Source organism: Meleagris gallopavo, chromosome 3 (genome assembly GCF_000146605.3).
Source record: "Meleagris gallopavo isolate NT-WF06-2002-E0010 breed Aviagen turkey brand Nicholas breeding stock chromosome 3, Turkey_5.1, whole genome shotgun sequence".
Taxonomy (NCBI): domain Eukaryota; kingdom Metazoa; phylum Chordata; class Aves; order Galliformes; family Phasianidae; genus Meleagris; species Meleagris gallopavo.
The window spans coordinates 88,463,415-88,489,843 of NC_015013.2; the positions used below are offsets into that span (position 1 = coordinate 88,463,415).

Below are 26,429 nucleotides of genomic sequence, written 5' to 3' on the forward strand. Positions count from 1 at the left end.
TTGAAGGATTACACCCTACATACAAGTATGACTCTTCTGCCAAAACTATCAGCCGCTATTAACAATTCTACAATCTTGTAAAATGAAATAACCAACTTCATATTAATTTCTACATCTAAACATCTAAAAGATATTTACAAACTCTATTTTTCTCCATCTTCTTAAGGATATGAAGATACATATCAGAAATGATCCCTATCAAGAAAAATTTTAAAAGAGAGCAAGATGGTATCTCATGACAAAGTTTGGTCAAGCTGTCACAAAAATTCAGTCTTCAATCCATAATCTTCACTGAACAGTTGCTTCTACATTACAAGTTATAAATATTAAAACATGCAACCACATCACACACCGTATTTTAAAGAAGGATGGCCCAAGGACTGGATAACCACTTCTCAGTGGTTCACAAAATGCTGCTGAGGAAGAGGAAATGAAGAACTCACCATCATTGAGATCTTGCAGAAGATTTTCTTGGCACGAGAAGTCCAGCTTCACTTTAATGTTTACAACAAATGTTGCGATCTTCCCAGGTTTCAGAGGAAATTGGGAGAGTGTATCTTCCAGCTTCCAACTCAGGAAGTCTCCATACAGCTTCTCTGTATTAAAATAAGCAAATATTTCATGAGTATAATCACCGTCATAAGAATATTTAATTTCATAACTGTTGTGCAGAGCATTAACTGATTTCTCATTTTCTGTTTAAATTTTAAGATATTTAACATAAGGCATCAGAAACGGTCATAACACTAGAAGACATCAGAGATATTACAGCGACTGAAAGGATCACAAAATTGAAAATATGAATTCAGGTGAAGAATAAAACCAGGAAAAAAATATATATATATATATTATGCCATAGGCAGCATTAAATATAAATTTTGAATACTCAAGAACATAGCCTGAAAATTCACACAGCTCTAAATCTTCTGGGCTCCCACTTAGGAAATGGCACATTAGTGGGGGAAAAAAAAAAAAAAGCAATTAAGATATTACACCAAAATAAGTAAGTTGCAATTCTGAAACACTTGTTGCATCACTACACAGTTGCATCACTACAAAGTTAGTTAATAAGCAACAGAGAGGACAATGAAGGCCATCAGCATTCAATTATTTATAAAGAAAATAAAGTCCTTTCTCAAAATTGGGAAGCACAAAGTATGCAACATTCAAACATTAATAATAGCACCAGATAGGAGTAGTTTGCTTGAAAGATATGGGTTAATAAATGATTTATCATTGATTCTCATGACATGTAACAAGTCATTATTAGCTCCTCTCTCCTACGCCTGAAGCACCAGAAAGTAATATGAGGAAAAGAACAAAAACAAATAATTTTTTTTTTTTTAGACAAGAGGTTTCTGAGTACTGGAACAGCCTAAAACAGCTGCTCTAGAAGTAGCAGGTGGTGATGCCTTTGCATCACTTGTTCACCTGTTTTCTTTTTTCTTCTTACTGCAACCAGTGAGTTTTCTCACCTTTGCCCCTGCAGTTCTCTCCCACATCCATGGCAACAGGGAAGAGTAGGTGTGCAACTCGGTGGGAGTGAGCCACATCCATAAATCCATTAATATTTGCAAGATCATAAAAGGGTGAGCACTGGCAGAAATGTCTATGTACGTAACATAAACCTGATAGTTAGACTGGGAGCATTTCAGAGATATTTACTGATTCATAGCAACACATCACAAATGTCAGCAAAAAATGCTGACAAATTATTCTAAAGGCTCATTTAAAAATAATTCAAGCAATGTTTTGCATAAGGAGCAGAGAAAGTCACAGAGCTCATTTCTGCTCTGTACCAGCCTACATTTACAAGCAAGTTCGTGTATTGGCACTTCAGGGCCTTTCCAGTCACCATCTTTGAGAAAACAGTGGGAAGACTATTTCAGCTACAGTTTAGAATTAAAGATCTAATAAGAATAATTAGAATTCCAGTCAAAAGTTCATTGATTTACTCAGAAACAGCTGCATCCAGAAAAACAAGTGTATATTTTTCCCTTAACTTCTACCTAAATGATAAATGCTTTGCCTGGAATAATTGTCTTCATTCCTCCCTCATCAAATCAATATTATAGACTTCTCTATAAGACCAAAAATATGGTAAAAATAAAAAATACCCACTAATAGTTGTTTCCATAAAGTCACCTCCATCTCATCCAATGATTTAGCTCTAACAATCTCATTGTTCCTATTTCCATTCATTTTCAAGAAAATACATTTTAAAAGCAGAGCAATCTCTATTTCCTGTTCCTGATAAGTAAAAACATAATATGCTACAGGGATATTTTTCCTCAGAGCAAGCAAAGCAGAATGACATATCCCAAGTACTTGACTGTATTTCCAGCTTAAAAAACGAGTTGTTTCCAAAATATATTTTCATTAAGCAAAAAATTTATTTGAAGATATTAAGGGTGAAAACACCTTTTGAGTGAAAACAACCCCTGCAGGTATTAAGGCACCCAAGAAATATACTCTAATTTAACACTTGTAATACAAGACAAAGTCTGAATGCTCAAGTTGAAAGTTAAATAGCAAAGAAAAATCAAGTTAAATATTAACTATAATTGGTTTATAGTTCATTATTATTTTCTTTACCTTCTTTAGCAGTCAGTATTACACGGAATTATATCACAACACTGGGATTGAAAGCTATCAGTTGTATGGAAAATATTCTTATTTTGCATTCAGTTGTTTCCAGAGTCTAAAATCTGCATTCAACAGTTGAAGTTTCAAGCAACTTCTGATCAGGAGTGTAAATGAGAAACTTATTATATCCTTTTTATAGAGACTAAATCACTAAAATCATAACAAATATCATACAGTATCTTACCCATAACCTGATTTCAGGTTCAACATCTTCAGATTTTAAGATCTATAAAAACAATTCCACATTGGCACTTAGTATACCGATTACAAGAAACCATTATTAGAGTCCTAATGTAAATGTTTTTACCTTCTCACCATCACAAGGTACAGAACAATGTACACTGGGATTGCTACCATGCCTATCAAAATTATGATTATATATATAAAATTATAAACAGTTCACAAAAACCATAAAATGCCAACACACAGAGGCAGGCAGCTTCAAAATGGGATTAAGCAAATTTAATTAATGCGCTACTTGAAGAGGACTACATGGGGATACGCATCAACTAAGGATACTGAATAAGTACACTACAAACACAACCATGGCCAGACTTGAGAGCTCTCCCAACGTACAGTCTCCTAAGGTTCTATGAATTCTTGAACCATCAGCCCTAATAGAGCATCTTACACCTCTGCCTTACTTTCTGCTGCAGAACTGGGAGGGTGGGGGTCAGGGGCACAGAACCCTATACTAACTGTAACTGTAATCAGAGAGCCTTAAGATTGCAAATGTAACTTAAAGCATCACAAAGTGTACCTATGTGGAATAGTGTTTGGAGTTGTAAATTCCTGAGAAATAGATATATTATGAAAAACACACAGGATAAAAAGATACAGTTCAGCCTGGAGGACCACTGAGTCTCTAACAACATTGCAGACAACTTAATTAAAACACTTGGAACAGAGAAGGAAAATGTTTAAAGGTAAGGACAAAAAGAAACAAAGTACAAGAAAAAAAGTAGCAGACTACGGCTGATAGTTAAATTCTGGGAAGACCACAGACAAGACAACTGCTGCTTCTCAAGCTGAGCTTCTGAAAGGAAATAGAAATGCAAGAGCACGAACAGATGACACCAGAAGGTCCCATATCTCTGAATTCAAGAAACAAAAGCACACTGAATACAAGGAGGATAAACAACTGAAAATAAAAATGTGATATGTTTCAAGGCAACAGAATTTCTATAGACTTTCACAGTAATCTGCATCTCTGCTTCTTGCTGCCACACCAGCTGAGCTGTATATCCCCAGCAGAATACACAGGATCCCAAAGTAACAATCAGTTCTGAATGCATAGACATTCATACACATTAACGTCAAGCGCATGTAATTCTAATAAAAACAGAAGTTGTGAATTTACCAATGTAGAGTAACCACCAGGTTTTATGGAAATCTGGAACCGTAGACTGCGCACGTTAGAATTACGAGGTTAAAAACACTAATAGTTTGTGTGCTCATAGGCAGCTAACCAATATTACTATTATATCTTCTTCCAGGTGGAAGAAAAACAGCATCTTTCAAACTGAGGAGATAATTACAGAGTATTTTGGACTCAGACCTAGCAGACAGAAATAGACTTGCAGACCTTGCTATACCCTACAATGTAAATGTATCTTGAAGAGCTGCTTCCACACAACTAACAAATATCCTTATAAGATGACAAGAACTTGCTCTAATATTATGAACCATTTAACATTCATCCCAGGAGTTGGAAAAAAAAAAAGAGTAAATATCTTAAAATGTCCTGAATAACTGTGTCAGCCAGAGTGGGCAGAAAGGAAAAGACCTGAGAAATCCTACAGCAGAAACCACAGCAGACAGACTGAGGCTGGACTACCAATGCTCATTGTCCTTCTCTGACAATACCTTTAGACTAGCTGGTACAAGGGCCTCCCTGAGGACCATAATCCAACTCCAGATCAAAAAAACATTGTAGTTTTGGTTGGAAAAAAGGTAAGCAGATATATATCTGCAATTCTTAAAAATAGCTACCTGGTCCTCAGAGTAATTTTTCTCTCTTCAGATCAGGCATGGTTAAACAGCTGAGACCACAAGCAGATGCTTTCAAAGGCCATGAAAAGAACAGAGTAAGACAGGTGAATTTATTTCCATATGTTTAAGTTCCGGAGAGCAATCTCTTTAGGAAAGGTCAATGAGGACTGTTTGCTTCTATCATTTAAGCTCATTCAGCATGTGCAGCTGGTGCTCACTACTACAGCCTACAAGTCTGGTAAGAATGCCTGGCATGCTTCTCTCAATGCTTCAAGCTTCAAAAACACATCAGGGTCACCTTTTCTCCTGAATGGACTAAACAGCTGAGTTACAAAAGCATTTAGAGAGAACTCTTTAACTTCGACACAACAGTTCTCTGGCAAAAGCTGATTGGAGGCAGAAGATGGAAAGTCATCCTTTGCACATCATCATTCTAAAAAAAGTGTAAGACCATCTGACATGGCAAGTGACAACATGAAGTGACACAGCTGGCCTTCACAGCATACATGTGATGTCTGACTTACAGATACCACAGCCTGCTAGACAAGACTGGTATAACGAGACATTAAAAGACATAATATTGATATTGAAAGACATTTATTGTGCCAACATGACAACTCCCTTTTTCTGATTTGCTTCAGGATCTGTTTCAGAACACAGAGCTGTGATTGTCCCTTTGTAGATGGCACTGGTGAGACAGCACTCCAAATACTGTGTTCAGTTTTGGGCCCCTCAATGCATCAGGTATACTGAGCTGCTCAAGCATGCAGAGAAGAGCAACAAAACTGTTGAAGGGACAGGAAAACAAGACTTAAAAGGAGCAGCTTTGGGAACTGGGGTGTTGCAGTCCAGAGAGGGCTGAGAGGAAACCTCATCACTCTCAAGAACTACCAGCTGGGCATCAGTCTTATTTCCCTGCTGACAAGTGACAGGACACAAGGAAATAGCCCGAAGTTGTGCCTGGGAAGGTTAAGACTGGATATGAGGAAGAATTTTTTCCACACAAGGGGTGGCTAGTCATTGGGACAGGCTACCCAGAGAGACAGAGGTACCCTCAACTCAGGAGGTATTCAAGAGATTTGTGGCCTTTGCACTTAGGGATGTGGTTTACTGATGAGACTTTGTAGTCTTATATTGATGGTTTCAGTTGATGATCTTAAGGGTCTTTGCCAAGCTAAATGATTCTTATGAATCTATGAAATGGCTAGACAGGCACACATGCAGCAGCTGTGCAAGATTTAAGAAATGTCGTAAGTGAAAGAAAAAAAGAAAATAAAGTGAAATCAAGAAAGATTAGAGATTCTGTGTCTTTGGCTGAAGTTAAACAACCATTTCTTATAGCTCCCCAGATGACAGGCAAACAGGCATCATGGCAGATGAAGATGACAACCAGCTCTCGAGGAGACCCCAAGTAGCTTGCATTACAACCATATTTCAGGTAAGAAATAGTAAAGAACATCCAAGAGACCACTTATTATTACATACTATAGATAGTTCCTAACTGCTCTTAACTATAGATCATTCCTAGTGCTCTTAACTATCTACATAATATCTTAATGTATAATAAATTAGGAATTTGTGTTTCTATTAAATACAGTTTCATGTAGTACTCACTTATTTCCATTCATGCAGCATCACTGACAAGACTATGCTGCTGACAAACCTTCCGTTCCCTGTTGATCATTAGGGACCCTGCATCTTGCACTGCAGAGTGAACCTATCGTTATGCATTTGAATCTATTTCAGTTAAGTATTTATTACTGTAAAAACAGTCCATCAAAAAAGGCAAAGGTCTATCCTTTGCAGGACCTACTGCTAACACAACAGAAATAAAATAATCATCACATGTTTAAAGTGAATCATTACTTCTTTTACCATGGACAGTGTTTTTCAGCATTTTATTACATGAATGTGTGCTGGAGGTATAAGTCATAGTTAACTAAGTACGCATTGTCCTACTTCGACAGTTTCAACTACTTTTGTGACGCAAGGAACCAAAGATTGCTTGACAGTACCCTGGGTAACCTAATATAAATCTCTGCTTCCAATAAAAGTTTGGATGATTAACTGATGCTTCTGCCCAAGTAGACTTCTACAATTCTCTGACTCTGCTATTCTCACAATATGTATTTCTCAATGCATGAGTTACATGACTATTTTCTGAACAAGCACACTCTCAACATGTATCACTTTGTTCCTCTCAAAACTCATTTTGTTTTCCAAAATGTTGACTTCAGTCAGCATTCTTATAAAACTTACTTATCCAAAATTTTCCTTTTTCTAGTAAAGACAATTGTCACCATGCTTAAGAACACACAAGAGGTAGTCAGATACACAGAGGCTTTATAATAAAAAGTTACTATATGGAAAGAAAGCGAAGGATGAAGTGAAATTTAAGTTCTACTGAACACACAGTTGAGCACATCAATTTTTTTCCTTATTCCTTCACTGTTCTAACAGTGATATTACGAAGGTTTTAATGTTGTCAAAAATCTATTTTTCAAAATACTGAACCCTTTTAGCTATGTCATGTTGTATACAAAGAGTCTGATTAATACATTTGAAGACCCACGTACACTTCCATTTAATACACTTCACTACATTCATTTCACCATTTAATACTCACACTGTATTTAGTCTTTCCTTTACAAACATATAGCAAGAACTTTGCACAGTAGGAACACACCTTGAAATTACTAAAACAGAACAGTAAACCATTTTACTTAAACTTTTGAAGTTATTCTTGGTAACAACTCCCTGACAAATAACCTATTCTTGGATGATTGGCAACTCCTTGTCTCTCAAGCTGCAGAGAAGAGGATATGCTCTTGAAAAAAAGACAAGCCTGAATGCTGAAAAGAGCAAAAAAAAAGACCAGGTATCACATCGCATTTAAATCATCTGGCACTGACAGAATAAAATCTACAATCAAATGAGATCTTTCTATTGTATGTATAGATTCTATTGCTTGTCATCTGCAGTTCTTCTGTTAATATCATTTTCTTAATGATGCCTCACAGGACAATAGAGTTGACAGACCATCACAAGGAGGTGATATTTGCCTCTCAGACTATTTGTTAAATGTAAGCATGTAATATGGGAGAAGTGAAAGCAGGAAATGTACTGCATATTTCTTCTGCATCTTCAATTCAATCTTTTAACTCAAAGTGTTATATCTTGTTTTATCTGTGCTGTGCTCTTTTTTTTTTTTTTTATAAAGTGTTTCATCCCACATTTTCCTATTACTTACTGAGCAAGCTAGAAGTAGGCTTAATTATCTCCTTTCCTTCAAGTAGAACATTAATGAATTACCATTAGAACTAATTAACTAATCACTGTACGCAAATATAAGAAGTAATTTAGACTCAATAATCTTACTTTTCACCATTTTTTTCTTTTCCCCTTCAGGAAGTTTTAGGTAGGTGTTTTTTTTTTCCTTTTGCTTTCCAAGCAACAATAAAATGAAGTTGTAAAACATGACTCTTTGACATACAGATGGTTCCATATTTTCCTTGATTTTCTTTCTGCATATTCTTACATTCTCTTTTATTTTCAAGTTTATACGAAAAAAAATTGAAGTTTTTAACAGGCATTATATTTGCATTAATCTGACCTAAAAGAAATATCCTATAAACATAACTAGTCCTTCTTTTATTTATGAAAAAGATTATTACTCTTAATTTTAAAATGGTATACACACCCTTTGTGTTGACTGTTTTCGCCGTGACCTCTAACGTCTCCAATGGTTCTGTTCCAATGTTTTCCAACTTAATGATCAGCTGTTGAGTCTCTCCATTGTAAAGCTGGACAGATACACTAGTGGAGATTTCATCTCCTGAAGAAGGCTGAAGTGTATGAGCGGACCTACAAAACATGACAAACATGCAAGGAGTATTACAATAAGCGCATTAAAAGCTTGACCAACTTATTACATTCTCTCAGCCATTCTTCAAAGACTCAAAAACTATAGCTCTGAAATCTTGAAGACACTTGACATCATTTTCCATTCTAATTTTAGCCACGTTCATTTTCTTTTTTTTTATACTAAGATAAATGTTAGTGTTGTGCACAAACAACATAAAAACGTCTTCCTGACTGAAAGTCTGTTAAAAAAAAAACTCTAAAAAAATTAAGAAATAGAAGAGAACAAGGTTATCAGAATGAGCAGACTTAAAAGAAGCGACTTCTGATCTACCAAGTATTTGAACACCAGATCTGAGTACTAAAAAAAAAAAAAGGAAATTGGGGGAAGCAATTGAATGCCATAGCAGATACCAGTGAGAGCCATCTGCAGGATCCTGAAGTCTTTACCGCTTTCTGATCAGCCCATCAATACTGCAAAAATTAGAATAAATTCAACCAGCGGAAAAAGCCTCAGATGAGATGAAACCTTTATACTTACAGAAGAGGATAAATTAATTTACATTGTTAAACATTCCCAAACTCCACCAACATATACCTACCTTCACACAGGACATCGACAATATCTTTAATGACCAGATTAGCGTATGAAGGAAGAGCATGGTGGGAAAAGCGTATTAGCGACCCTAGAAATAGCCTCACGTATCTCCAAGTGGAAAAATATAAAGAGTAAAAACAACATCAGCATGCGTTCCTCATGGTGAAGGTTTCCAGATGCAGACAACTCACTGTAACAGCAGCTACAGACTGAAAATGCCATCCTTAGGACCCATAGAAGCAGTGGGAGGGTGAGAATAACACCAGGAGAACAGGTAGGAAGAACATACATAACAATTTAAAACACGTTATTCTGTACAGGGTATTTTTTTTCTTCCTTCCTTAATAATATGTACTAACAGTGATTCCTTTAATAGTCTGCTAACAAGCAAACAGTTAAGTTCTTGGCTCTTTGCCCATGAACAACATTTTGAGCATAAGAATACCACAGAAGTGTTTCAGTACACTAGGAAATAGGCATGATGCCTGGCACACTGGCCTGAAGCTTCAGAAGTTTCTAGATCTTGTGGAACTGCCTGTCACTTAAGTTCATCCACACAATAAACCTTGGATAATTTTATTTATGAATTTGTCTTCCTCCCCATCCGTTCTCTTTTTAAAACCTTTGCCATCAATAATGTCTCACTCAGTAGTGTAGTATTTTTATATCATATAAATTTATTCATGAACGTGTGTTTAAATACCTATAATAAAGAAAATAGCTATTAAGTCATTCTCAATCCACAGGAAGATTTATTAAAACTCCTGCTAAGCTGAGCTTAATAAACTGATCTTTCAAGACACAACTGTTCCAAAACAACTGTTAGGTACACATAGAAAGGCCTGGAATTATTGTTGCCAATGTGATTATCAACTCAAAATCTCTCTTAGCTCAACCAACACTGGAATAGATGAAAGAGAGCTGCGTGTCTTTAACTGACCCTTCAAACAAACCTTGAAGTCATTCACAAAGTTCAGTATCTAGGTTATTTCAAACACTTCAAAGATAAATGAACTGGGGATAAACTCAGAAAAGTTACCTTCAATAAAAGCTGATGTGATCGGTCAGAAAAAGACTTCCTTTCAGTAATACAGCTCAGATGTTGGTAGGTTGGGTCTCAAAGCAAATGTAAACATAAAACATACCAGCAATACATAAGAAGAAAAATTACTTAGATCTTATACAGCTGACTGTAAATTCTGTTATTTCTTTATAGTGCCTTTCTCCTGAGGGTAAAGTAGAGCTTAGAAGAGCTACGTAATGCAATTTACTGTCACAAAGTCTGAGAGAAGGACAAAGTGGTGGCAGAGAGAGACCTCTTTGGCATACTGCAAGATAGCCAGGAGCACATCTGAATAGCTAGGATGTCACAAGAGCTGAGACTGAACACAGAAACCAAAGCATCTGAAGAAACGAAGAGCAATCTTAGCACCAATGAAAAAGGAAATATACTCCAACATACAAAGAAAGCCTTGTTAATGTTCCATATTCTCTGTAGAGCACACATCCAAAAAGAGTAGATATTATGCTCCTTTAAGAATATTTGCAATTCCCTCTGTATTTCAAACCACATTTTTTAATGAAAGGGCTCACTGCCTACGCAAGAAGCAACCAAGGTCCAGAAGATGCTCTCCCTTCAGTGACTGACCCTTACATGAGCCCAGGGCCACCCCTTCTGGTTGCATAAGGGACACAGGTGCAAACAATTTGCCTGTGCTCCCTAGGCCAGCCACATCCCTTCACCATGTGCTCAATTATCATTTCAAGCCATGAGCTACCAGTTCCCCCACAACTGCTAAACCATACAGACTGCATACCTAGCAAATATTATATAACCAATTCACCAGCATGCCATGCAACTATACTGTTTTACTATTTTGCTGTCTTCATCAGAGTATTACTTTCATGTCTTTGCAATAAAATGTTACCAATGCAACCCATTCCACATAAGTAAAGTTATTTATGGAAAAATCAGAGCCAAACTGAATACTTTGAGTTATTAAGTAAACTATACTGAAGAACAGAACAAGAATAGAAATCAATAAGCAACAAAAAGTTGCTTGCTGATCTATAGCTAAAAGAAGCCCTTAAAATTAAAAAAAATCCTCCACAATTTACAAAATGGTAGATGGATGGCAAGACTCTTGTACATTGATCAACATGCTACTTGATAGGTGAGTGCTCTCATCAAAAACTGAACTGAATCCGTGTCTTACCAGTTCTCTCTAAAGTTGTGGAGTTAGTCACATTCTTTACCCTAAAATAAAGCTTAAAGAAAAAAAAGAGAAAAAAAAAAAAGAAATAAACCACATTTAGCTTACACACAATGTGATGTTATTGACGTGTCTAGTGAGCATATGAAGAGATTGTTTTCGTTAATTCTTCCTGTAGCTCTTACACATACTGTTTCTGCAGTATACCGTCTAGTTTGGAGCTTCCCTATTGCATAATCAATGAATATATGGATGTTATAACAAAGAAATAAACAGCAAAGTTAGACTAAACATGTTATCACACTAAAGAAGAATGGATGGAAACCTTACCCTTATCCTGGGTTCGCTGAGAAAACTCAGATCTCCAAAAGAGATCCTTCTCCCCTGGTAGTCAGCTCTTAAAGGGGGTCTAGGAGAGGTGGAGCCAGGCTCCACCCCTTCTGACAGCATAGGAGAATTGTCTTCACCTGTACTCCCAAGGCTGACTCATTGCTCACCTCAGGTGGTCAATCACAGGTTCAGGCCATGATTCAGCAGTTCCCATACACCCATCAAACAAAAACATTGACATGCTGAAGAAATCCAGAACAGGAGCATCAGGACAATTAGGATGACAGAGCACATCGCATACAAGGACAGATTCAAAGAGTTGTTTGTTTCACTTTGAAAAAGAGGAGGCTAGAGGCAGACTTTTCCAAGTGTGGTCAGAGACAATAAGATAATATCCTGAGCAACCTCATCTAAGATCAAAGACACATTGCTTGTCAGAGCTCATCCTGCTTTGAGCAATGTCCTGCACCAGATGATGTCTAGAAAATCCCCTTCTAACCCACAATACTTCATGGGTTACTCCTTTACTACAGCTTTTATGAACATTTATGAATGTTAACACTTCAATATTACCAAATAAAATCCTCATTTTATTCAGCTTCTCACCTTGGAAGGGAGGTACTGATCTGTAGCCTCGGCAAAGCTGGAATGACTTCAACAGTACAGCCATTGGTCTTGACTCCTGGTAAGTTGTCCAGAAGGCAATCACTGAATACTCCAAAAACTGAGGTATGGTAACCTGATTTTTTGTTTAAAAAAAAAAGTTGTACATTGCTTTTGTTTTCTAGAAGATCTAATACACTAATGTTACCTGCCAGAACTTGCCAGTGTTTCTGCTACCTAAAACAATATCTTCTGTACAGGAGAATCTCCTCAGGACATAAAATATTTAAAAAAAAAAAAAGTTTCTGAGTGCCCTAGATAATATTTTTAAATAAATAATATACAAAAACTACACATTTCTGTCTCTATATCTATAACTGGTAAAAAAAAATAAAAAAATAAAATACTGTCTATAATTTTTACCACGCGTTATGGCAAATTCTGTAAACCATTGCAAGTTCAACATAACATTTATTAAATTTATTACACAGACCAACATTTCACAATACCTTATCACATTGTCCACCAGTGCACATAACTTGTTACCTTTCAATTAATGTTGAGACTCCCCTACTTCTTCCAAAAAAAACCTGACAGCAGTCTCTAGAGTGTCTTGAAGATAATGCAACCCCAAGGCAAATGATTCTTTTAAAAAATTGAATATGGATATATGCATACACTTGCCATGAGATATCACAGCTTATACTCTAAAAGCCCAGTTTAGCAGTCAAATATCTCAACACAAATTCCTTGCCAAGCAATATATACCAACCTGTATCTGAAGGAAAATATAATCCATTGACATACAAGTAACAACCAAATACAGAAATCAACTCCTCTGCTTGCAATACATTTTTAGTATGTGAAACTAAAAGCGGACAACTACAGAACAAATGTTCCTGAATGCTTTCATGCTATTCTGTATTTACTGAAATAGTTTCTGAAAGAAAAAAAAAAAAACAACCACAAAAGAAAGCAAAATCATTTTATGAGCAGGCAGAAAAGCATTTAGGAAAAACACAATGAGAACAAACATTCTTCAAGTTCAAATCCATCTTCTTTTGGTGTTGAATTGTACTAAAATAGTTCTTTTCCTGTTACTTTGTATTCTGAGAGTATGTACCCAAAATTTCATGTTGTTGATATGGCTCAGTACTACTACATGCTGCATCTATCATGTTCACATCTATTGCATTTACTAGGAGTCTCATCTGCCAGGTTTCTAAAAAAAGTTCTTTAATTCTCTTCGCTTACTAGGAAGACAATTCCATTTAGCTTTATGAATGCAATGACATCTTGACTTCATCAGACTACACACATCAGCTAAATTGTTTCTACACAAGCAACTGGCAAAAATTTCTGTAATGTTACATGAAAATGGTTAATTAAGAAAAAGGAGCTGAAAGATTATCTTCTGCCTTCTCATGAAAAAGTTCAAGCCATTTTTCTCTGAAGCTTTACAAATGAAAACATTGCTAAGATGGAGTTCGAGTTCATTATCCTTTTCCTTTCATACTGAAGATATTGTAAATATATGTTGTTAATATTACAACCAAATGATTTTTTAGCATCATACTATGGTTTTAATGAAGTCTAGCAAATCAAATAGTGATATTTGTGGTTCTGCTTAATTTTTTGTTTTGTTTTGTTTTACATATTGAGGAGAATTCAGAGTGGTAAATGTGTAAAGCACATCAACTTGAATTGTGCTATACCATCACTCACAGACACACAAAATACAGGACAGAATGATGAAAAAGATCCCTTACCGTTGATAGTGATCTGTCCAGTGGTTTGAGGAACACCAACAAGAGTTACTGGATACAAACCAGATTCTGCAGGTAGAGAAAGGGCTGCAGGAAGAGATTCGAATTCTACTCCTGTTGTCAACAGACCCTGAAAAAAAGTTGTACAACACAGATAAATCCATTTATGATATACACTTAAGATTTAATCCCTTGCAATATATCATCCAAACTTTTACGGTTTATTCAAATTTGCACATAGCAGTTGCTTTGGTTTAAAGTTCCAGTGACTTAAGCAGCTTTCTAGAATTACTGCAAGATTTGTATTCAGTAGAGAAGTGCGTGCTTCAGGATGTGCCTGAGCTGAGAATGATATATGAAATATAAATAATTTACACCCAAAACACAGCAAAAAAAACCGCACAAGTGATACAATCTGCAAGGCGTTTTTTTTATAACCACATTTAATTGGACTCGTGACATAACATATATTTGCTTACATTTTGGACAATGAAAATCAAACATCAATAACAGTTCCTCCTTAGCTTTAATTAAAGTTCCAGGCCAGAAAAGATTTATTTGTAGGGAAGGAACAAACTGAGTGTTTACAGATAATAAACTATGCCTAGTTTTTCTAACTAAGACAGAAGTCTAAATTAGGAGTTGAATAAGGCATTCACCTCACTAAGTTGACCACCCATCAAGACAAAATGTTTGCAGTTAGACCTTATGATTTCAAAGAATCATAGAATGGCTTGGGATCATCAATTCTCCAGCCCCTCTGCTGCAGGCAGGGACACCAACCTCTAGACCAGGCTACCCACAGCCCCATCCAACCTGGTCCTGAACACCTCCAAGGATGGTGGATGCTCAGCCTCTCTGGGCAGCCTGTTCCAGCACCTCACCACTCTCTCTGTGAAGAACTTACCCCTGACATCTAATCTAAATCTTCCCTCCTTGAGCTTAAAACCATTCCCCCTTGTCCTATCACTATCTGCCCGAGTAAAAAGTTGATTCCCCTTCTGTTTATAATCCCCTTTTAAATACTGGAAGGCTGCAATGAGGTCTCCTCACAGGCTACTCTTCTCCAGCCTGAACAAGCCCAGCTCCCTCAGCCTGTCTTTGTGGGAGAGGTGCTCCAGTCCTCTGATCATCTTTGTGGCTCTCCTCTGGACCCTCTCCAACAGCTCCACATCTTTCCTGTATTGGGAGTCCCAGACCTGGACACAGTACTCCAGATGGGGCCTCACGAGGGCAAAGTAGAGAGGGACAATCACCTCCCTGTCCCTGCTGGCCACCTCTCTTCTGATGGAGCCCAGGATACAATTGGCATTTATTCCTTTAGTGTATGGCAGAGAAATCTCTTAGCACCCTGACGTAAAAACATGGCACAAAATAAGAAATGCAACCAAAAATACATTTATTTCTAGAACATGGCATTATTTCCTCAGTAAATTAATCACTTTTTTTTAAGTTCAGTTAATGAATTTAAGATGCTTGAACACAGTACACACTGTTAAAAGTAAGAAATGTATTGTAAAATACAGGAGTCTAAGTTACTAGCTGCTTATATAGAGAGAGGGGGATAGGGAATTATGATATCCAATATTAGTCTCTCTAGCAATTAATGCAGTAAGCACAATTAGATTAAAACTTAAGTGTGTCGAGATGCTTCACAGGAATTCAAGAGCATATAAAAGATACTATTTCTGTAATGACATATGAAAAAAAAAGCTTATGGTTTGAGGCAGAGAAAACCACACAGGGATTTGAGGATTGAACAAAGAGTTTAGCAGCAGCAATGCTAGCCACACTGGTATTGCTTCAAAAACACCTTCAAAAACACCTATCATTACTTCAATTCTAATTCAATAGGATTCCGAATGGTGCACCTCTAAAGCTCACATCTGCTGTAAAAGGCAGACTAGCAATCTTCTGTTTCTAATTCTTAATTGGAAAATACCTTAATCTCAATTCATAAAGTACATTCCTAAGGAAACGGCGTGCTTATGGACAAGAAGGATGAGTTACTACACTCCAGCAATCATTAGTAATAAAATGTTTTAACAATAGAGGAGCAAAAGAAAGAAGATCTACATACAGGTACACTGTTGCCTACTCCCTGAAACTGCATCAAAATGACACCCCTGGTTCATGAGGATCACAAACACAGCATGCTGACCTCAAGATAACTGATAAAGCAAAGTAAGTCCTCACCAGGATGTATTTTGCTTAAAATGTATTACAAATGCATCCTCAGTCTATTCTTTAGCAACAACAACCAAAAAAAAACCTCCAAAAAATGTTTTAAGAGAATGCAATGGAAATGTCAAGTATCTTCTCTAAGCACAGATTATTCCTCGTCTAAAAAATTAAAGAGCCCCAAGTGCTTTACCACATGAAGTAGAGTGGAGCATTTATTTCTCTCATTATGAGTGTTTTACCATCCATTAAAACTTACAATATTTATGTAAAAGTATCAAAAAAGTATAAAAGGTCATCAAAATGAAAAACAAGCAAGGAAACAAAACAATGTAAGCCTCAACAAAGCCTTGGTTTAACAGACATAAAGTGAAATCGATGTACTTATTCTTCAAACTTGAACCACACAAATAAGTTTGAAAAGACAGTGATGTAATCTAGAGTGTCTGAAAGACATTTCCAACATTGCTATCACCCAGAAAGCAGAATACAGCAATTTTTGCCAAACATTGCCCTCTGGTGCCTAAAACTGCTTAGATAAATGAAATCAAAACTGAACTGCTGTTATTCCCTTTAACTAAACATATCTGGTGCAGAAAAAGGGAAACGAAGAATGAGAAGAAAAATGGAAAAAGGAGGGACAGAAAATGAAAGCAAAAATACTCAAGTGTCAGATTTCTTTCCCCTAGAATACTATACCATATTTCAGCAATAATATTTAGTAACTACTTTCTGAGCAAGTAGAAAAATACGATCATCTGTATGCAAGTTTCCCTCCAGGAAATGTATAAATCAGGAGAAAAAAAGATTTTTATTTATATAAATAGATATATTCTATATTCTATAACAACCTAAATTGTCTGAGAGTGAGTATATTCAAGCTATTGCTATAGCTCACCTCTCAATAACTTCAAATCTCCATTTAGTTGCAGAGAAACAAAACAACTTGTCTGTAAATGGTAGCTTTTGGGGATGCAGTTAAAATAACATGGGCATTTAACTGCTTTTTTAAGCTTTACTTTCTTTTTTACTCACGCTTTCTTTCCCAAGTAGCACTGCCCAAGTTAGTCTCCTCATTAAGTATACTTTACACAATGTTGTCAAATATTTATTTAAAAGAGTGTTTCTCCCTCTATTTCTAGCACTATTATTTTAAGCAGACCTAGAATACATCAAACATGACCATTTTCACCTTCTTCCTTCCACGTTTTTTTGTGTATTTTCTTGCCCAATATAGCTTCAGCAACACACACCCTGTCAGTAAGTAAATATTCTCCTAGAGGGCAGAAACAGAAGATGTGAACTCCATAAATTTGAATGAGCATAAGCTAAATTATGGGAGTGCTTATACATAAAGATTTTTCAATATTTTATGTGTTATTTTTAAACACAGAAAGGGCTCATGGCTTATAACATTTTTGCAGTTTACAAAAAAAAAACTTCTATTTTTACATCATCATTAATCAAAATACTACACTTAAATTGTCTTGAAACAAACACGTCTCCAAACACAATGAGAATCATATAAGAAAAAATTTCTTTTAGAGTTATGAGCTTTTTAAACTACAAACTCCAGAAACGTTGTGTGTTGTGGCAGTATTTTTCAGTTCCACAATAAGAATTTATTAAATACCACTTAACCTGCTTTGTATCTATCATCACGGTGATTATAAGAAAGCCACAATTTCTATAGTAAGTGCACAAAATAAATAATTTAGTTCAATAAATAACATTCCCTCAAAATTTCTCATAGAAATTCTCAAGACAACGTATTTGCCTTTAATACGAAGCTTGAGAAACAGAGAAAAAAAGTAGTTAAAATCTTCCAGACTTAACAGACTTTGTGCTGTATCTTCATATGCACTCTATTTTAATAGCAGATGTCACCAGATTTAGCCAGGATTTAAAGCTTCAACATTATTTCCAAGACATGAAATAAATCTGCCAGAGATTTCACAGAATTTTTTTGTTTTCTGATGGTTTCAAATCCAAAAAAGGTCATTTTTTCCCAGATAGAAAAAAGGTTTAAGACAGAGGCTAACATTCATTCACACGTCTGAACAAGTCTAAACAGGTATCAACATTCCTGGAAAAATGTGAAGCTGTATGTATACTTATTTACAACTGAACATCAAATTTACTCTTGACTTGGATCCCACCACCAGGACAGCAAAAATAATATTCAGTCTAATGCACTGCGGATAAAGTAAGTTAGGATCGTATTTACCTCTATGTTTATTTAAGCTATCTGCTAAAGTTTATGAAAGTGCCGCCTCTGACCACCCCTACTTTACCTCACTGAACAAAATATTTAGTTTTTGGACCTAATTCCCACTGTATTCCGTGATTAAATACTCTTATTTGCCATTTTATAAGCATTACATCACTGTCATTGATGAGTCTTCCCACTATATGGACGAAAGAAAATCAGGATAGAGAAAAGAGGTAGGTCACAAAGAAATGAGACACACACCAAGAACAGGTATCTAAAGAGATTTCCAACTCTGGAATACATGGGACTATGGAACAAAAGATTTTGAGGAAACTAAAAAAAAAAAGTCAACATTTTGACTTTACAGAGCTTCTTTACCTGAATAATATTGATCAGTCATGCCTCTTATATAAACTAAGCATACTTAGCAGTAATCCTGGATGGCATCAAGAGAAGCATGACCAACAGGTTGAGGGAGGTGATTCTGCCCCTCTGCTCTGCTCTCGTGAGACTCCCCGTGGAGTACTGCACCCAGTTCTGGGGCCCCCAACACAAGGAGGACATGGAGATGTTGGAGCAGGTCCAGAGGAGGGCCATGAGGATGATCAGAGAGCTGGAGCACCTCACCTACTAGGACAGGCTGAGAGAGCTGGGGCTTTTCAGCTTGGAGAACAGAAGGCTGAGGGGGGACCTTATAGCGGCCTTTCAGCACCTGAAGGGGCCCACAGGAGGGACTTTTTATAAGGGCATCTGGCAACATGACAAGGGAAAATGGGTTTAAACTCTAAGAGGGTAGATGTAGTCAAGATACTAGGAAGAAATTATTTACTGTGAGGGTGGTGGTACACTGGAACACACTGCCCAGAAAGGTTGTGGATCCTCCCTCCCTGGAAGCATTGAAGGCCAGGCTGGATGGGGCTGTGAGCAACCTGGTCTAGTGGCAGGTGTCCCAGTCTACAGCAGGGAAGTTGGAACTAGATGATCTTAAAGGTTACTTCCAAATCTAATCATTCTGTGATTCTATGAGTGCTATTTCAAATAATAAAAAGAAAAAACAACAGAGAAGCCTTTCAGCGGGAAACCATTCTCCTAAATAACTTGTGCTCTATATCAGTGCTTTATGTCAGTACTATGTTGACTACCTTCCAAACTTTCAGCCATAACAAGCAGGATGATATGTAAGAACAAAAGTACTTAGAAAAGTTTGGACCAATGCTTCTAGAGTTTAACATGCAAAAGCAAGCTCAAACAACAACAAATGAAACTTAAAGTTAATGGAAAGGGAAAATAAGGAAAAAAAATAGAGTGTGACTATAGATTTCAAGACAGTTGCGCAATGATGAAGAATTGAACCATGACAAAGGGAAACAAAGGACATCACGCAATGGAGATTTCAAAGCACTGTCAGTCATTGGAAACAAGGTTGAATGAGTAGTCATACTGCACAGGTAAGGTGCTGAGTCAGAAAGAAGGAAAAGGTTGTGGGCCAGACAAGCTAAAACTGACACTAAATGAAAAGGATATGATTCTGAGGCTAAATAATGTGAAAGAACATGAAAATTACAAGAAATCAGACAACAAGAAGGCACGGGGACTGCAGACATGAGCACACATTAATAATAAAATAAAACTTTTTAAAATATTAAACGTTCTGAATTATTAAAATAAAACCAGAAGAATTTCATTCTTGTGATCAAGTAATAACTATTTCCACACACTAGTAAACCCACAAACAACATCAAAAAATCAAAACAAGTCAGACTGGATAGAAATGTCAGAGGTCCTCTTGCCCAATCCATGGCTCCAAACAGAAACGAATTTCATATCAGTATAGGTTTTTTCACTGTCCTATCCACTCAAGTTTTGAAGATTTCTGAAGACGGTGATCCGTTATTCCCTCTCAGAAACCTCCTTCTATTGTATGGCCACTGAGACATTGGCAAAATAGAATTTTTCTATTAGGAAAATTTCCCATTGCTGCAACATGGGAAATTATGCTGTGCACCTCTGAGAAGAGTCCCGCTCTGTTTTCATCGCAGTTTCCCAACTGGGAAGGACAGCAACAGGAATTACCCACTACTCCTCTCTTCTTCAGACTGAACAGATGCAGTTCTCGTCCTATGCTGCTGCACTGACACCAGTCCATATGTATTGCTGCTAAGCAGGGAGCTCAACATTTGGTGCTGAAGACATTGTCTCTCAAACACTGAATTGAGAGGAGTAATTGCTGTCCTCATTTGCTGCCTACATTCCTGATCCCGCACAAATGAAGCAAAATCAACTCATTTCTATCAATTAGACAACATTAGTGCACAGCAGATTTTCTCAAAGCACTCTATTTTTAGAACACTGACTAAAGAACTATGTTAATCACTTCAATTATTTGTATCTAGTCTGCATTTCTACTTCCTCCGGTGCTTACCAATGAAACTGAAATGCAGTATTAATTCAGAAGATAACTATCTAGCTTGTAGTTTTCATAATATTACAATTAATTTTCACAGTGAATGGATGAAGTGCACACTCGTATAAATAACTGTATTCCAAATTCTGTAGCGTATGCAGCCACTTACAAGAAATTTCCTCATTAAGAATTTATCCAAAAAGATTTTGAATATATAATTTCATCATTACTTACACAAGACAGACGATAAATCAAAACGTTCTTAAAATAATTTTTACGTGGAGTCCTTTTTCATGCACACATTTACCATTACTTTTTCTATTCATTCCTAACATTTTGGAATACCTCTGTAAGCATAAGACAAAATGCTGCTGAAGGAACCGAGTATGTTAGCTTCCAAGAAAGAAACTACAACCTTTCCTCTTGATACCTAGTCCAATCTACCTCTTTCCAGTTTAAAACTGTTTTCTTGGCTGTGCTCATTTCCTGTGGAAAAAATATCATATGTGGCATATTACCTGTAATTTAGGTCTAATTGTTTGACTAGCCACTGCAGTACAACTATCAATTAAAAAAAAAAGAAAAAAATCCTGAGCATATAAATACACCCTAATTTACTGACATAGCTTTACTTACTTTGTGGGTTGTGAGAGTCGGGACTCCTTTTTTAAAGGATATTATTATTATTATTTAAAGGATATTAATATTAAATATTGGGGAAAAGGTGGAAGTATTCAACTAAGGATAACACTGGATTAGGAGTGACTGGAGACTAAGGTGGCTTTGCAATTAAAGGATGCTTAACCTTTTAAGAGATAATAACCTTAAAAAGTCCTGTTAATTGCAATAAGGAAAAAAAAATCCACTGAGTTTCAGTAGAGAGCTTGGGCTTGAACCTTCTAACCTGAGACTCTTCTCTGGTGTTTTAGCCTTATTTTCCCCCAATTCCATCTCATCAATTTAGCATCCAGTGGTTGCAAATAACATATATGCTTGGGAATAGCATATCCATACACTGAAGCATCCATTATAAATCAAAGTTTCTCAGAACGAGTTATTTTCACTCCTCATTTTTTGCAAAAATGTGGTCAACGTGGGAATTTGTAAAGCTAGGATAAAAACAAGTAACAGGAGGAAGAATACACTAATTATTAGGTTTTAGAATATTATTATTACTTGAAAACCAGCATAAATAAATTAGTTAGCATGAGTTTGAATCAATTCAGAAAGATACAGAATTGATTCACAGGTCAGTAGCAGTAAAGCATTTTAACTCTCCAAATAGCAGACATTTCAATTCAGTACCTCATCACCACTGCAAAAATGTGAGAGAACTTACACTGCTGCACTGTTAAACTGACGCTATACTGACTAAAACAGATTTTAAACTATTTGATTTGTATAAAACGGTATTAAAATTCTAACCTAGTGAAGAAGTTAGAAAATTTTTTTTGAAGATACATACCATGTTTTCTACTCGGAGCTCAAAAGGCATAGGGTTGTACACCATCAACTGAACTTCACACACATCTCCCTGGACCCACTGGAAGTCTACACGAAATGAGTACAGAATTAATGCAGGAATTGCCTATTCGTAGTGTTATAAAAATGAGCAGCAGCTGAGCTGTCAGAGTGTTACATTATCTTTATTTTTGACATTAACACTTCTCTATGATCTGCATAGCCCAAGTCCTACTCAAGTACCAATAGATACAAGCTGCAAAGCAATGCGTTAAAGGACTGGAAGCGTTCATTAAAGGCTTATTATATTAATGCTAGTAGTGCTCCAGAGCCCAACAACACATTGTGCCAACATTACTTTGGCAAAATTAACTCCGGCACCATTTCAAAAGAGTACTTAAACACTTCCTTAATGGTAACCATTTGAAAGTTTCAGGACTTCCATACTGGGTGGTGGGCCCAAAGTAGGCATTACCTTGTATCAAGGCTCAGTCAAAAAGCAACCGGATAGGGAATAAACACCAAAGGAAAAAAGGATATGGAAAATCATGGAAAAAAATCTTCACCTATACATATTTAACAATATGGAGTAAATTAAAGATCGTTCTAAATTAAGAAGAAAGCATCTGCTCACCAGCAAGATGCCACCTCCATTTTCTTCCTACTGATTTCCCACAGAACACAATAAGAAGTTTGAGAAATGCTGTGGGAGGGGAAGATGACACGAAAGAAATATTTTTTTAATTTTAATATTATAATATTGCTGATTATTTATTGATTGATTAATGGTTACAAAAGGTAGACTTAAGCAATAACAGAAGATACTAAGTTTAATTTCTGGATATATTTAGGAAAGACTCGTGACCAGTAAGTAGAAACGGCAAGGGCAGCTTATTTCTTGACCTACCCTGCCATAAGTTACAGAGTTCAAGCTTTAAGGACAATTCACCACACTAAGTGTCAAATTTTGGAGTTTTTGGTTGCATTTAAGAGGTAAGGAATTTAAGAAAGGGAGGTCTGTGGCACATAAACCATTTCTGGTGGGCTACTCCATGCACAAAGGGTTATTTGGCACCACAGCTCCATAATCTTTTCAGCCCATGTGGCGCTCCTTTCTGCTTCCTGGATTTCTCACCATAACCACGTGCACTCTACATTCAGATTTTATACTGAATGTGACATTTGCCATACAAGGTAAGGACCTACAGTCCAAATAAACAAAAGGTGATTTTAAAATAATCATTAAATAGATTAAATAAATCATGACCATAATCTAATCTATAATGCATGCAGATTAACTTTTAACTAGTTTACACAGTGATTTTAACACATTATTAACGCTCTTTTTTCTAGGATATTAGAAAATGTTCTGTAAAAAACAGGATTATTAAGACTGTAACTCACAATTAAAACCATCTGCACTCTAACAGCACATTCACAATCACTATCTGATTACATTTTGCAAGCAGTGTTAGAGAGCTCAAGGGAGATGTGCTTAATGCAAATGTTTAAGTCCAATTAACACTACTAGAAATTAACAGCATACATTCTGAGATATTAACAGCTTATATTACTGTGAAATCAGGGAAGTAAAACAGTAGATTAAAACTATATGTTCAAATGCACATTTGCATGGGATGTTTTGTAGTTGTTGTCTGTGCTGTTTTATTTCTAATAAATTCATTAGTGTCCAAAGTCTTCTGCACTCTGCAGTCCCCAAAAGAACTGGTAGCTTCTCTTGAGGGCTGTCACACAGTTTCAAAGCTATTTAAGCACTGAACCCCCATTATGGTTAACAATGAACTGAAGTGGGCATTTTAGCCCTTGCAAATTACAGTAATTTCCAGATTAGAAGAACTACCAGAGGATCAGAATTCCTTTTTTGAAAAATGCATGCAAGGCAACCACATAAAGGAACTCTGAAAATGTAAATCACTGAGGAAAAAAAAAAAAAACAACACACTGAAAAGTAATTACTTTCTAAGTTTTACTCAAAACAAACAAAATCATTAGAACTCTTATGCTTTAATCTATTTTCTCCCAAAGAGAATAAGATCCTGGGCTCATTTCTTATATTTTTGCAGCTTTGACCAATTTCTCACTGTCAAATACTCCCTAAGCTACCTCCCCAACAAAACTATTGACATTTATTTTCAGGAAAACAAGTACTACACGTTGTGTCAACTCATTCACTCAGAAACCATCAGCACCAAGAGTCCTCACTTGCTCCCTACAGTTTGCTTCCCACAAGATCTACATAAAACAGAGCAGGACAGTGCTATAAAATTGCTGCCCTGGAGGAAAAGCTTTTGAAAGGAAAGGTAAAATCCAGTTATATGGTGCAAGGTTAAGATCTGTACTTACATCATCTGCATGTAGATATGAGAGATTACTTGCAAGACTTTCTAATAGAGCTGTATTATACTACCAGCAGCACTACTTAGACTATCAGGACTTTATAACAAAAATCCCTTTGTGTCCTAAACGATGAGGTTTATTTCTCATGACTAGCACACATTAAATCAATTTAAACAGAATAAAATAATCCAATTCATTGTTTTCAATTAGAAAAGCTTATCACGTTGAAAGCTTAAAAGCTGAAAACATAAGACTTTTCTGAAGAGCTCTGTTTCCCTTTTGGTTTCCATAATAAAAACACAGACCATTTATTATTGTTATTTCTAATTAAAGTAGATCAAATACATGTTAAAAAAAACAACCATGTTATCTTCAAAGATTCTTCCTTGTTATAATGGTACTATGGTTTTGTTTTGTACATTCCTTTCTTTGCAAAATTTTTCAACCAAACATTAGAGGTTTTAAAAGTAAATGTGCTGGCTATGTACTTCAAAAGACAAAAGCTTTAAAAAGCATCACAAGTAGCTCAGCTCTTCTTATATTAAACAAGCTAACTAAAAGGAGAAACTGTATAATTTAAAACTCCTGTGGTACCAACTTGCACTGCCACCAAAAAATGGAGATTCCCCTTTGAATCCCTGAGGGAACAGGAATACTGCATAAAACAACTGTATGTTAAGACTGGCAATAGGATTTTATTTAAATGAAAGAAATATAACATCATAAATTAAGAGAAACAAAGAAATAAGATGTAAAGAAATATTTTCCAAATAAATATTCTAGGAGATAGCATCGGATCTACATCTTTTTAATTCCTTTATTAGCCATCTTTTGAAATCAAATTAGTACTGCAGCAAAGTCACACTTTGTTACCACGTCCATCCAAACTTCCAGGTAGTACAAAGTTTGTGTACTGAGGAGCACCCGCTCCTCTGAAAATGAATCTGATCAGCTATGTGACTTTCTTCCCACTTCTCACCTAGCTGAACTCTTCCACAGGTTCAAAAGTCACTGGGAAGAAAAAACTTTTACTTTTTGGAATGTCAGGCTAAAAAACTGATTAATTCAGAAGAAATTCAGGTTTGCTATCCCTGATCAAGATAGAATTTCCAATTTAACAAAATAACGTGAAATATTGGAAAACATTCTTACCTATTTTCTTAGTTCGCTCTTCCCCACGACTATGAGCAATAATGGGAGAATATATGAAGGGGCTTTTGGTTGACACATTCTGACCAAGTAGACTTTTAATTTTGTGAGGTCGGAGACTGGTGGGAAGGTTCAAGAGCTTCACAGATCTGTTAAGTAAAAATAACTTTTATAGAAGGTCATGTTAAAAGCAAATACCAAAGGAAAAACATCTTCTAGAGAAAGCATCAAATGCAAAACTAGCAAGGGATTTGAAACTCAGCTGTTAGTTTCCAAGATAAGTGAGAACTGGATTATAGGAACATTGAAATTCCAGAAAGCAACCAAATATTTAACAAAGCCAAGCCAAAGCCAGACAAAATTTCACTGGACAATGTAACACAAATAAAGAACTTCTTCAAAGTGAATAAAACAGTTTAAGTACATAAAATTGCATCTGGAAGGAAGGAAATGTCACAGGAATTGGAGAGGTCTCATTTAAAGATCATAAAGCAATTACAAACTGACAAGAAAGGACTGATTCATTAAACCATCTTTTGTTGGACCAAAATTCCTGTGATACAAAGCAAGGAAACCATTGGTCTTCCATTGCTGATCGGAAAAAAAATAAATTAATAGAAAAACCTTTATTTTTGCTAATTGCCACACGCATCCC

General features: G+C 36.1%; 1 protein-coding gene across 1 annotated transcript in view; it reads right to left on the reverse strand.

Annotated features, from left to right (window-relative positions):
• Window positions 1–273: 273 nt before the first annotated feature.
• TRAPPC9 (trafficking protein particle complex 9) overlaps window positions 274–26,429 on the reverse strand; it is a 69,212-nt gene continuing 43,056 nt past the window's right edge. The window contains exons 9-14 of the mRNA XM_031552977.1: window positions 25,778–25,923; window positions 22,272–22,357; window positions 14,013–14,139; window positions 12,247–12,379; window positions 8,339–8,502; window positions 274–596 (exon numbers count right to left, since the gene is read on the reverse strand). Of these exons, the coding sequence (XP_031408837.1) occupies window positions 289–596; window positions 8,339–8,502; window positions 12,247–12,379; window positions 14,013–14,139; window positions 22,272–22,357; window positions 25,778–25,923 (964 nt within the window). The 3' untranslated portion in view covers window positions 274–288. The remainder of the gene's footprint in view (window positions 597–8,338; window positions 8,503–12,246; window positions 12,380–14,012; window positions 14,140–22,271; window positions 22,358–25,777; window positions 25,924–26,429) is intronic.